The following is a 13,502-nucleotide window of genomic DNA, read 5'->3' on the forward strand; positions in this document are numbered from 1 at the left end:
AGAGTGCTTGCCTAGCATGCATGAAGCCCTGGGTTTGATTCCTCAGCACCACATAAACAGAAAGAGCCAGAAGTGGTGCTGTGGCTCAAGAAGTAGAGTGCTAGCCTTGAGCAAAAAAAGCCAGGGACAGTGCTCAGGCCCTGAGTTCAAGCCACAAGACTAGCAAAAGAAAAAAAAAGAGTTGAGGAAAGGCCCAAGCATTTGTGAAGACTGTGCTTGTACTGGGGCTTAAGCTCAGGGACTGTGTGCTCTTCCTTGGCCTTTCCACTCAAGGCTGGCCCTCTATCACTTGAGCCACACCTCCACTTCCAACGTTTTGCTGGTCGATTAGACATGGAGTCTTTCAGATTTGTTTGCCAAGCTGGCTCTGAAACTTGGTCTTCAGATCTCAGCAACACCCACCCCTAAAGGACTTAAACCCAAGTATCTCATCCATAGAAAAATGGCAAATAGATATCACAATTTTGGCAACTTCATTAAAGTGACTACAGACAATTGCCAAATGTCACATCGAGAGAGCCACCTGTCAATCCTTGGTCAGAGAAATCTTCCTGTTGCACCTCTTCTATATGCAGATGAGCAAACTGAGATGCAGCAAAATGAATCATCTGTAATCTCTACTAATAAAATTGTTCGTGAAATAATTTTTTCATTTCTAGATTTGCACATTCTGGGCAGTGAACTGGTATTTATCTTAATAAGTTTTAAGAAAAAGAACACACATTGTTCTGAAACAATGCACTGTTTTTTCCAATTGAATTTAGTGAGAAAGAACCCATGGGATACAAACTTACTAATACAAAATATTGTTCACCCTTACAGTTTGTAAGGCTTCACATAAATAAGGATGGACATTTCTCCCAGGTGAGATGAGTTTTGTTTAGTTGTCGGAAAAAGAGCCAAACCTGCCTTTCCAACCTTATGTCCCATGGATAGTCAATAAATATATTTATTTGTTATTTAATTTTTGATAAACCACAGGCCTCCACTGTGAAAGAGTAAACTAAAGTGAAAACATATTTTAAACCCAGACTGTTCTAATGTGAAGCAGTAATAAAATATTGGCCATGGAATGGAAATGTGACATTTCAAATCAGCATCAATTCACTGCTGAATTGACTTAATTTAGCTATGTTCAAGAAAATATCTTGGGCTGGGGATATAGCCTAGTGGCAAGGATGCCTGCCTTGGATACACGAGGCCCTAGGTTCGATTCCCCAGCACCACATATACAGAAAACGGCCAGAAGCGGCGGCGCTGTGGCTCAAGTGGCAGAGTGCTAGCCTTGAGCGGGAAGAAGCCAGGGACGGTGCTCGGGCCCTGAGTCCAAGGCCCAGGACTGGCCAAAAAAAAAAAAAAAAAAAAAAAAAAAAATATCTGGCATCTGTCCTTAAGACTATTTTAGCTGGACATTGTGGTGCAGGCCTATAGCCCCCTACTTCTTCAGAGGTATAAGTAGAAGGACCATGGCCCCAGGCCCACACAAGCAAAAAGTAAGAGACCTTGTCTAAAAAGCACACTAAGAGTCAAGGAACTTGGAACTTGGGGTATGGCTCCATTGGTAGTGTGTTTTCAGGTTGTAAATTCAGTCCTCACTGCTACAAATTACTTAATTAACTTAAGAATGCATGTGGAGAGGTTGGTTTGCCAGTGTATATTTTGTAGCTGTGAAGATGGGGAGGGGAAGAGACAAAAGCAAGAATGCGAAGTGGAAGACTTAGGAAAGCACAGTTCCTTTCTCAGTGTTGTTTTGAAAGGCAGCCTCTTTCTAACAGAGGTGGGTTCAGCATATTCTTGCTATTGTCTGTAACACTCCAACAGTGAAATCCTTCTATTGTTTTCTTTGGAAATGCTTTACTTTATGTAAAAGAAACTTGACAAAGAAGGAAAGACCACGGATAGAAATAATCTCTGGGGGAAAAGTCCAAAAAGAAAGAATGCTCATAATATTTTAGGACTAAGGAAGCTTTTGAAAGGGACCATAAAGCAACCTTCTCTTTGAAATCTGACAGAATACATTCATTCTAAATCCTTATAAAAGTCAGTGGCAAAGTCAGGACTGATGGTAGTTTTTTAAACCGCACCTAAGGTGTTTACGTGTTCAGTTTATAGGAAATATGTTCTTTGCCACAAAATACTTTTATTTTTTATTAGACAGCAACTCACTGTGTAGATAAGGCTGACTTTGAACTCACCATTGTCTGGCCACATCTCCCAGAGAGGATAGACTTATCATTATCCTCAGCATATTTGTGAAAATAATTTTCTTGAGAATCTGTGTTTACAAAGCACAGTTAAGATCTCTAATCCTAAAAATAAGTTATACTTTTCTTAGTGGTGGTAGTGCTAGGAGTGAAACTCAGGGACTTGCACACTCCTACGTGCTCTAACACTGAACAATATCCGTTTTAAGATGCTGACCATGTGCCAGTGGCTCACATGAAATCCTTACTACTCAGGAGGCTGAGATTTGAAGATGGTGGTTCAAAGTCAGCCCAGAAAGAAAAGTCTCAATGGAGAGAATGAGACTAATATCACCAATTAATCACCAGAGCCAGAGGTGGAGCTGTGGCTCAAGCAGTAGGGCATTAACTGTGAGCAGCAAAGTTCAGGGACATCACCCAGGCCCTGAGTTCAATCCCCAGAACTGGTACACACACACATACACAGAGAGAGAGAGACAAGAAATTGAGAATCCTACATCATTGTGTTAAAAGTGTACCTCTAGCAGAATTTACACATCAGTATTAAACAACAACAACATATAGATGTAAGGTCTGCTTTGACATATTTTAATCATGGTGTTTCCAAAGCTTGATTCACTTTCTTTTTCACTAAGTTTACAATTGTTTTGCATACATATATGGAAACAAACCCAGGATCCTTAGGAGTTTATTCTCCTTAAGACTGAAGTTTATTGACTACATGTAAAATCATAAGAGAGAAATTTTATGTTACCACAAACTATGTTCAAGTTTTAGTGCGCTCTTGTCACTTTCTGCTAGTAAACATTTCTCCTATAATTTTTTGGTGTCTTGCCATAATAGGATAGCACTTTGTAGGATATTAGAATATCCAGCTGATATTTATTTGGGACAGTTGGACCCTGACAGTATCCCTTTCAACTAGCCAGCTGTGCCTACTAGAAAGAAAAGGTAATTCATAGATTTTTTTTGCTTTTTCTGAAGTACCAACTCTGATTATAGATTATTGTCTTAGCTTTCTAAGTGATTCTCACATTTTTAGAATTTTTTTGTGTTTGTTTTGCTTATTTACTTATTTTTGAGACTAAGTCTCTCTTTGTAGCCCAGTCTGGTCTCTCATTCTCTGTCCTTCTGTCTCAGCCTCCCAAATGTCCCAATTCCAGACATGTCCCAACTTATCATCATAGACTGAAGCTGACAATTGAGTGCTAAAGGGAGAAAGACCAAAGAACAATTGTATGTGTTCCTGCTTTACATTTTGAAACATGAATTAGTTGTCGTTCCCTTTCAGAAGTGAGCAGAGGAAAATAAAATAGGGCACAGTTGTATTGGAAAACTCCATCTCTCGTGGTCTCTAACCCCTTCCCCATTGTCTCCCTGGAACAACAGGATTTTAGCTGTCTTTTGCCCTCACATTGCCTGAAGCAATGATTTCAATTACCACTTGACAAGGCAGAGATCAGGTATGGATGACAAGGCCTCCTGGAGAATTACTTAGCTTAGCTACTTTAGCAACTCTCATCCTTGGAGTCCATTCAAATGACAGAATAGTACTGTCAGGCTCCTGCACAGTTAGCCTTCAGACCCTCGGTTATCTCGATGGTGGTGAATGGGGATCTGGCAGAGCTGGGTCCAGGAAAAGAAACGTAGCAGCTCCCGACCTCCTTACTTCCTTGAGTTCAGAGTTGTGGGGTTGGATCTCATTACACGAATTGTGAGAGTGAATTTCGGGAGTACTACTCATTATTCCATTGAACATTTCCTGACACCAGTCTCCACCATCTGTCCACCAGTAACAGGATAGCACAAAAGAACGTCAAAATAAGAAACTGCTTTGCAGTCTTGACAACAGTGCCTTTTTCCATTTTGTAGCCCTTCCTTAACAAAATTTTCATATGTTTTATATTATCTGATCTTTCCATTTCCTTGTCTCTATTTCCTAAATGATGCTACCCATGATTGGGTCATGGCAGCACCATGAGCACTATAAGCACTGTGAAGTGAGACACACTGATCTCACTTGATAAATCATTACACTGATGGGTAGGAAGTTGCCAAAGCTGACCCACATACTCAACTAGACAGAAGCAGAGCCAAGACCTGAACCCAGGTAGTCTGAGAGTCACATGATCTTTTCAACCATAGAATGAGTAGATTCAGTCATGAGGCAGACCGTTTTCTGTGACCATTGCAGCATGGGATATTAAGCAAATTTGCCACAGGAATCGGTTTCTACCGTGTCTCACCACTAACATGAAAATACTGCAAAAATAGTATGGTACAAATATATGAAGAGTGGCCTGTTCTTATTGGAATTATTTGTGTTCGAGGGGAATAGATTTGGGTCACTTAAAACAAGAAAAAATAGGGCTGGGGATATGGCCTAGTGGCAAGAGAGCTTGCCTCGTATACATGAGGCCCTGGGTTCGATTCCCCAGCACCACATATACAGAAAACGGCCAGAAGTGGCGCTGTGGCTCAAGTGGCAGAGTGCTAACCTTGAGCAAAAGGAAGCCAGGGACAGTGCTCAGGCCCTGAGTCCAAACCCCAGGACTGGCCAAAAAAAAAAAAAAAAACAAGAAAAAATAAATAAATTATACATATGTACGTGTGTGTTTGTGTGTGTGTGTGTATAAAATCTCTCTCACTTTCTCCACTTTCTCTAAGCCCAAATCAACGAGCATTCCACCAATAAATTGAGGAGAAAATGTTTAAAATGTACTAGGAATTTAAACCAGATGATACAAAGGCAATCCAGAGAAACATCCTTCTCTGTAGGTAGAGAGATTAAATGCACTAGGAATTTAAACCAGAGGATACAAAGGCAACCCAGAGAAACATCCTTCTCTGTAGGTAGAGAGAATAAATGCCCATAAAGGAGCTAAAGACACCCGCCTAAACTGATGGAAAAAATGCTACTGACTCTGCGAGGGCAGTCCGCCTAACCTGTGATTATAGTCCTTTCCCTTTTAAACCAATACCATGGAGGAAATGTTGCTTCTGGCATTTTCATAAGGCTTTCTACTTTGGGAAAAAGAGACCAGCCAAGCAAGCCAGGTTACACCTGAGGTTACACCACCAGAAATGCTTAGCAAGTCAAAATAACATCAATAGCCTTTGATACTGGAGGAGACAGCCTTGAGTGTGGTTGCATCCTGGGGAAGGGAGCGAATGGCAGGCAGCAAGGAAGACAGACACAACAAAGATATTTACCTTTAATGTAAGTGCTTTTTTTCTGTCTCATGGCATGAAGCACCCCATTGCTAGCAGAATTTGAATTTCCTTTCTGAAAATGCCAACCATTCATACATTTTCGCCCTCATCCCAGGAAACAGCATTTTCTAAAAGACTATGATTTATTCTAACGCTGTTTTATTCCCCAATAGCAGCTGTATTGAGATTAAATTCACATACTATAGAATTAAATCAATTTAAATAACCCAATTCAGTGGGTGCTCTCAGAAATTATAATGCTCATAAAAATCCACTTCAGAACTTTTCTTAAAAAAAAAATCATCTTGAAATGAAGTCCCATACCTATTAACCGTCACCTTGCCCCTTACCCCAAACCCTTAGTCCTAGGCAATCCCTAGTGCACTTTCTGTCTCTGGATTTGTCTACTCTGGACCTTTTGTGAAGAGGTGGGGGGACAGTCGTACAGACGTTTGAAACCAGAGCCTTGTGTTTGTGAGGCATATGTTCTCCCACCTGAGTTATGCACCACTCTTTTTTACTTTTATTTTTGCTTTATTTTTCAGATAGGGTCTTGCATTTTTCCCCTAGGGCTAGTTTCAGACCATGATCTTCCTATCTGTGCCTCTCAGGTATGTGGGATTACTAGCATACTCTATCACACTGTGCTATTCTATGTTCTTTATGTACGTGGAATTACACAGTATACAACGTGTTGTGCCTGGGTTCTTTAAACTATTCATAAAATGTGGCCCATGTTGTAGCATGTATAATACTTGATTCCTTTTTGTGGCTAAATAATATCCCATCATGTGATTATATTCCATTTTGTTTATCCAGTAAGCAGTTGATAAATACTTAGATTGTAATTATTTAGGTTGATAAATATTTAAAATCTCATATTTTAGCTATTATGAATAATGCTGTTATGCATGTTCATGTACAAGTCCTTGTGCATCATATGTTTATAATTCTCCCTGGCATATACTTAGGAGGAGAATTGTTGAGTCCTGTATGGTAACTAGTTTTAAACATTTGAGGACTTTTCCAAAGTGACCTGCTATAAAGTTTTCTATTCCTACCAGTAGTGAATGTGGGACCCAATTTTTTCATAGTTTCATCCACTCTTATTATTTTTGGGTATCATCATTATCGTTCTAGAGTTGTGACTTGACATCTCTTTATGAGTATTCACTTGTATTTCACTGATGGCTAGTGAGACAGAACGTCTTTTCATGCACTTACTTATAGCCAATTGTTTATTTTCTTTGGAGAATTGCCTGTGTATATCCTTGGTCCACTTTTTGATCAAGTGAGTCTTTTTGAGTCATAGGGATGTCTCCTGAACCTCTGTTTACATCAGGTGTCCTGTAGATCATAGTTTAAGCTCATTGCACCTGCTGACATCCTGCTGTGGTCAGAGAAGTTACCATGTTCATGTGTGTCAATCCTGGGTCACTCTCCTACTGCATCTGAGAGTGTGAGGCTCAGTTGTAGAAGAGTGCATCCTCTACTCACATGGCCTTTGACTCATAAGGCTCAGAGGCTCTCTGGAGAGACAGGAGCAGAGAGGAAGCTTTACCATCTGCTTTGGCAGTTGACACTTCGTTTCTTCTTCTCTCTAGATATAGCCAGTGTTGTGATAAAATATATCACCAGAGTTCCTATCACTTTGTCAAGAAGGAAATTACTCTTCTTGAGTGTAAACTCTGCTGTCTGAATGTAAAAGGTGTTTTCTCACCTATGCTATTAAGGTTGCCTACTGAGACCAGCATTTCACAAAGAGAAAACGACAACTACTCTGCTGACTCCAGAGAATACCATTGGGGGAAAAAGCACAGCGCGCCTCCCCTGTTTCGACCTTACATTGCTAATTACATCCACAATGCAGTTTTCACTTTCTCACCATTCTTCCCACTATTTAATGCACTCTTCTACATACAAGGACATACCTTCTAACTATCTGTGAGCCAGTTCCTAGCTATGACTAAGAATCATCTAAGAAACTGTAAAACTTTTCATACTGGGTCCCCACAATTAGAGAGCTTGATTTAGCTGATGAGGAGTTAGGTCAGGCATTTGCAGTTGACACTGTCCCACAGGGGATTCTAATACACGGCCACATCAGAAATGCATGTGCAGCCTCTTCAGGTATCTAGCTTAAGGAAATAACTCAAATGCCTCTCTGCCAGTTTCCCCCCTGGCTTCATCACACACGAGTGTCACCTGGAATCTTTTTAAAAGTGCAGATTCCTTTTCTTTTTTGTCGGTCATGGGGCTTGAACCCTGGGCCTGGGTGCTGTCCCTGATCTCTACCACTTGAGCCACAGCTCCACTTCCAGTTTTCTGGTGGTTAATTGGAGATAAAGAGTCTCATGGACTACCCTAGCCAGACTGGCTTTGAGCCACAATCCTCAGATCTCAGCCTCCTGAGTAGCTAGGATTACAGGCATGAGTCACCGGTGCCTGACAAAAGTGTAGATTCTTGACTTGGTGTGTCAGAGATGGGCCCAAGGTTCTACACTTCTATCTGTTGTTTGGCTGGTTGGTCTTCATCTTTGCTGAATCCCTATTTGTTTGTGGCATTTTTTTTTCAACTCAACCTTTCTGTTCTCAGTGATTTAACTTGATAAGGCAGCCATCATGCAATATAGTACATTAGTAATTCTTTGAGCCAGCATGCTGCCATTCTTCATACAGTCTTGAATATAAAGATAAAACAGTGTCCCTCCATATTAATTTTAAATCATGATTAGAATCCTTTAAAGTACTCATGAAAATATTGCACAGTTGAATAAGTAAAGGAGCTGGTTACTGACTGTGGGTCATATAACTGAAGATTTATGTATTAGTAAATGGGAAGTGCCCATCATCCTACTAACCTCTGGGTATGCCCCCAAAGAGGGGTAAATACAAACCAAAAGTGTAGCATCCAATTGTGTGAAATCTTCCTTTAAATCTTTTGTGTGAGGACCTGGAAAAAAGTCTAGTCTTCAACTCCTCTTTTTATCATCTTTCTCTAACATCAGTGACAGAGAAAAGAAACCACAGAAAGACAAATTAAGACTAAAAATGGCACAAAAAAATGAAAGGGAGAGCAAGAGAGAGAAGAACCATGATACTACCTTTGTAGAATAAGAAGCTAAAATATATTTGGGAGAGGGGCTGGGGATATAGCCTAGTGGCAAGAGTGCCTGCCTCGGATACACGAGGCCCTAGGTTCCATTCCCCAGCACCACATATACAGAAAACGGCCAGAAGCGGCGCTGTGGCTCAAGTGGCAGAGTGCTAGCCTTGAGCGGGAAGAAGCCAGGGTTGGTGCTCAGGCCCTGAGTCCAAGGCCCAGGACTGGCCAAAAAAAAAAAAAAAAAAAAAAAATATATATATATATATATATATATATATATATATATATATATATATTTGGGAGAAATTTTCTTTTCGACTTCCACTAATAAAGCCATTATCTTCTTTTTCTTTCTCACTGCCTGACTCACCTCCAGTTACAAGGATGCCTTGTCAGTCTGTTTGAAGGGCGTGGGTTGGCATCCTCTGAGACACATCAGATAAGAAAGAGAGCCTGAGAAGTGAAGTAACAGATGTTGGGCTTCTACCATTACATGAAAGGCACTGTAAAGATCAAAAGGAATTATCTGTATTTGGCCACTAAATAACTTGAGTCTTTCTTAACTAATGTTTTATTCTTGAAATGGGACAGAAATGAACTTCCATAAAAATCTTGGCCACATTTAGAAATATTTTAAAGCTATCATAAGATTTGTATCTTCCATGCTAGTTTCCAGAAAACACAGTTTTATAATACAATGGTCAACTTCAAAGGGTTATATAAAACATAGTCAAGTGAATTTTCATTATAACAATGATGGTAGTTGAAAATTGTGTGATACCAGTTTCTCCATTCATTCTTCTGAGTGCAGTAATTATACAGGTGTTACAGTTGAATAAAAGACTATATCTGCCAAACTGCTCTAGCCTTGATCTTGTTAACCGGTCCATTTGAAGAAATGACAGCATCTACCTGACTATTCCCACTGGTAAACAGAACAGAACAGTTGATGTGAAACTGTATTCTTAGGGAGATGAGATACCTGGGTAGTTGTACCAATGGAGTAGATCAGATGACCTCAAAGTTACCTCTTGTCATTGAAGTTCCATTTTACCTGTGGAACAGTAAGAAGTAGAAGCATATTCCTGCTGATATTCAAGACAGTACTTACTGGAATCTTCTCCAAACCAGTCTATCTCTAACATACGCTGTGATGAAAGGATTGATTGGAAGCTGTTATCTTTATACACTCCGTTTCAGAAAGTAAGAAGGTGACTGGGTTGTGTGTTCCTTGGGATGTGTTTCCTTAAAAATTACACTGGGTAGTTCCAACATTGCTGCTTTTCCTTGGTGGGAGAAATGATTCTGTTCTGAAGTAGAATGTGAACATTCTAATGCCTTCTGGTTTTGCCTTTCTTGATTTAAGGAGCTAACTCTTAAGGACCGATAAATGTCCTTTAATAATCATGTTATCTATTAATAGCTTTACTATGCAAAAGAAATGAAATCAATATATAGTTTAATGGCTTCTCTTGTCAGTGGCATTATTGATTCTGTTTCAAATGATTTTGAAATTATATGCTATTATGCAAATGCCATCTATTTTAGACATCTTTATGAGGTAACTTGTAACAACAAAAGTGCAGATGTGCTTTTCTTCTTCATTTTTCACTTTCCTGGGTCAGTTACCAAATACTGAAATCTTTTCCAAGGGTTACAATCCAAGTGAATAGTGATTTTTCTACTGATAAACTGTTCAATTGCCCTCTTGGCATAAAATCAGTATCTTTTCTATGCAAACACTCACTAGCAGAGCTACTCCAAACATTTGCCTAAGCTTTCTTTATTTTTTTACATTTATTTTTCACTTTTTTCTTTACTCCATTAAAACATATAGTGAGATGTGGGCTGGGAATACAAAATAGAAAAATAAAGAACATACTTTTATGTAATATGAGTAAGAATACTGCAACAGCACTCTGTTTGCAATGGAGAGCATCCCAGTATGATAGACCCACCATGAAGTGCATTGATAATGATCATTGGGCTGTCAGTCCTGAGGACAGTGGCAAGGCCCTGTCAGTGTTCCTGTACCCATGGGCCTCATGATACTATTTGCATTAAAAATCTGAAACTTAGCTTAAGATTGCAAGAGGGAAAGATGGAAATTGATACCCATAGAGCACAGGTGTCACTAACAAAAAAAGGTGTTGGTGTTGGGTGAAGTTTTATAGCATAACTATGATCTAAATTAAATAATCAAATTCAGAAATAGAAAGTACACTTATTATCATGTCTTATTATGTCTGTTCTTGATGGATTCTTCTAATATTTCATATTTTCAGATATGGAGAAACAAAGAAATAACCCAATCTAATCAAGTCAGGCTGCTTTTTTTGTATGTATAAAATAAATAGGTGAATTCTAGAAAAGAGTTCTAAAAGTCAGGCAGGAATTCTGCACTCTGTGCATATAATTGAACTTTGTCATATTGTTGGTAGTTTTGTAAGTATCTCTTCTAAAATAAGTGATTTGTGTTAGCATATATTAAAGTTAAGACTTTCATGACATTTCCATAAATGCATAGTATATACTTGGATCATACTGTGTGTTACTCTTTCTTTTCTCATTGCTTTGCTCTTCTCCTTTCTCATTCCTAGTAATCCCCCTTTTATATTCATGTCCTTTTTTCTCCTAGATTCCAGGTATGAGAGAGAATATACAATACTAGTCTTTGTGGAACTTGCTTATTTCACTTTACAAGACAATCTTCATTCCCACTCAGTTTCCTCTAAATTACCTAATTCAGTTCTCATTCATAAAGGAGTAAAACTCTGTTCTGTATATTTACCAATTTTCCTTTTCCATTCATTGGTGGATGGCCATCTACTGTTGCTCTTTGAGATAGAATAGACACTTGTGAGTTCCAGAATCTTGAGAGTGAGATATTAGGATGTTAGCAAGCAGTAATGTTCTTTAGCTGAGAAAAAAAATGAGACATCATCAGAACCAGCATTTGATCTCACTTCTATAATTCTATGCCAAGAAAGCAAGATGTAAACATTTGACTTAGAAGCTAGGAAATCCAGAAACATAGAAACAACTTTTAACTATGCTGCTTTCATACTAAAGAAGACTAATGCTCTTTAGTAAGCACAGGTCTACATGAAACTTGATGGCTTTGATCAGTAAAATAAAAACAAAGTTATAAAACAATTTCCATCTAGAAGACCTAGAAAACTCCACCAAAATTAAAGTTTTTAATCAGAAATTTTCTTGGCTGATGTTAATTCTTTTCAAAACCAAATTTGTATTTATAGAGTTCCTAGGAAGTTGTAATATGAAACATATTTAGGCCTGTAATAATTAAAAATGCAACATTAAGTTTATAAACCATCAAGTATCAAGAAAGTTGAACCAGCCCTAAGCCCATACGGTAAAACATGTCTAGAAATTAGATTCAAAAGAACGCCTACTGAAACTGTCCTGTGTCCGTGGAGTGTGAAAGTATGTAAACAGCATAGTTAGTGCAAGTCAGAATTTGACTTTGAGACGAATGAAAATAACTACAGCCTCAGGAGTCCCCCCTCCCCTGCCATTGCCACCCCACTTTCAAAACAGCTGTTTTGAGGACACAGTTTCCATCTTTAGAAAGGCAAACAAAACATGAACAAGCTGCCTGTGTGGTCTAGGTAGAAAAAAATCTGACTAACCTGAATAATATTTTAGGACATTGAATGGAGAGAGAGAGAGAGAAATAACATTTTAGGACATTGGATCATTGGATGGAGAAAGAGAGAGAGATTGGGGGAGGGAACGACTTTATACATTTATTGTCTTAATAAAATTATCTGATTAAAAATCATTAGGTTTGGATTATAATAAAGCACAGAGAAGGAAATACCAGCCCAGGATTCTACCAGTCAGAGATAAGTTCTGTTAATATTTTGTTGTGATTTATTGACTTGTTCTCAATTCCGGAGCACAGCTCAGTTCAGTAGTGAAAGGCATTTATTCAATTAACTATGTTTTTCTTTCTTTGCTATTGTTATCGGCTTGTTTCGTTTTTCCTGCTTTCCCCCCTCATGATGGCGATAAACCTATGAGCACTAAGTTCTATGCTTTCTCCAAGTTAGTTCTGTGGCCCTGGAAAGAAAGCTATGCAACCACAATAACCTTGCTTTCCTCTTCTGTAGATTCCTTCTCTGTCCTCTTCCCCTTGTTCGTCAATTTCTATTCTTCTCTGTTTCAGCAAAACAATATCAGTCAAGGTAATTGATGATGAGGAATATGAGAAAAACAAGACCTTCTTCCTTGAAATTGGAGAGCCCCGCCTGGTGGAGATGAGTGAGAAGAAAGGTGGGGGAGCTGCTCCAGGGCTAAGCCCAACAGCTTCTGCTGGCCTGTGCCTCCTTGGATGCCTGCACTCTTCAGAACATGACTTACCATGCACACATCCTTCCACCTAGGTAACAGGGCATGAGTCCCACACTGACTGTACTGTGGGCCTGGACTGCAGCTCTGGCAGCCAGCGATGGCAACTGTACATTCCAGGTCAGAAAGATGAATTTTCAGTGCAGTCAATCAAGCCTCCTTTCCTGGGAAAGCTGATGCAGACACTAGACATGGTCAAAGTTGAGCCACTTTTCTAATTTATCACTCCAATTTGGGATGGCTAAATGTCTGCTAACTAAATCCAGAAGAATTTGTGCAAGGGATTCCTTAGCACAGCAAACTCAGGGGAAGCCAACCGAGAGGACTCAAGATGCCCTGTTACATAGGTCCGGAGTTCCATGTGCTGCCAGTTCTCCCTCTGTAACATCACAGTAACATCCAGCTTGGTGGACATGTAGAGCATGAGCGTGTGACTCCAACCATTCGTTTTGCCTTTGTCTTGTGTTCCTACAGGAAGATCATTACCATTAGACTATTTGACCGTGAGGAATATGAGAAAAAGAGCAGATTCTTCCTTGAGCTTGAGGAACCAATATGGATAAGAAGAGGAATGAAAGGTGTGAGAGTATATAAAGACATACCAG

General features: G+C 39.3%; 1 protein-coding gene across 9 annotated transcripts in view; it reads left to right on the top strand.

Moving 5' to 3' along the window:
• Positions 1-13,502, top strand: part of Slc8a1 (solute carrier family 8 member A1) — a 343,885-nt gene that overhangs the window by 275,981 nt on the left and 54,402 nt on the right. For all 9 annotated transcript variants that reach the window (XM_048353061.1, XM_048353058.1, XM_048353057.1 and 6 more), the window contains one exon: positions 13,372-13,475. In XM_048353061.1, coding sequence (XP_048209018.1) covers positions 13,372-13,475 — 104 coding nt within the window. The remainder of the gene's footprint in view (positions 1-13,371; positions 13,476-13,502) is intronic.

The sequence above is a fragment of the Perognathus longimembris genome, chromosome 8, assembly GCF_023159225.1.
Source record: "Perognathus longimembris pacificus isolate PPM17 chromosome 8, ASM2315922v1, whole genome shotgun sequence".
Lineage (NCBI taxonomy): Eukaryota > Metazoa > Chordata > Mammalia > Rodentia > Heteromyidae > Perognathus > Perognathus longimembris.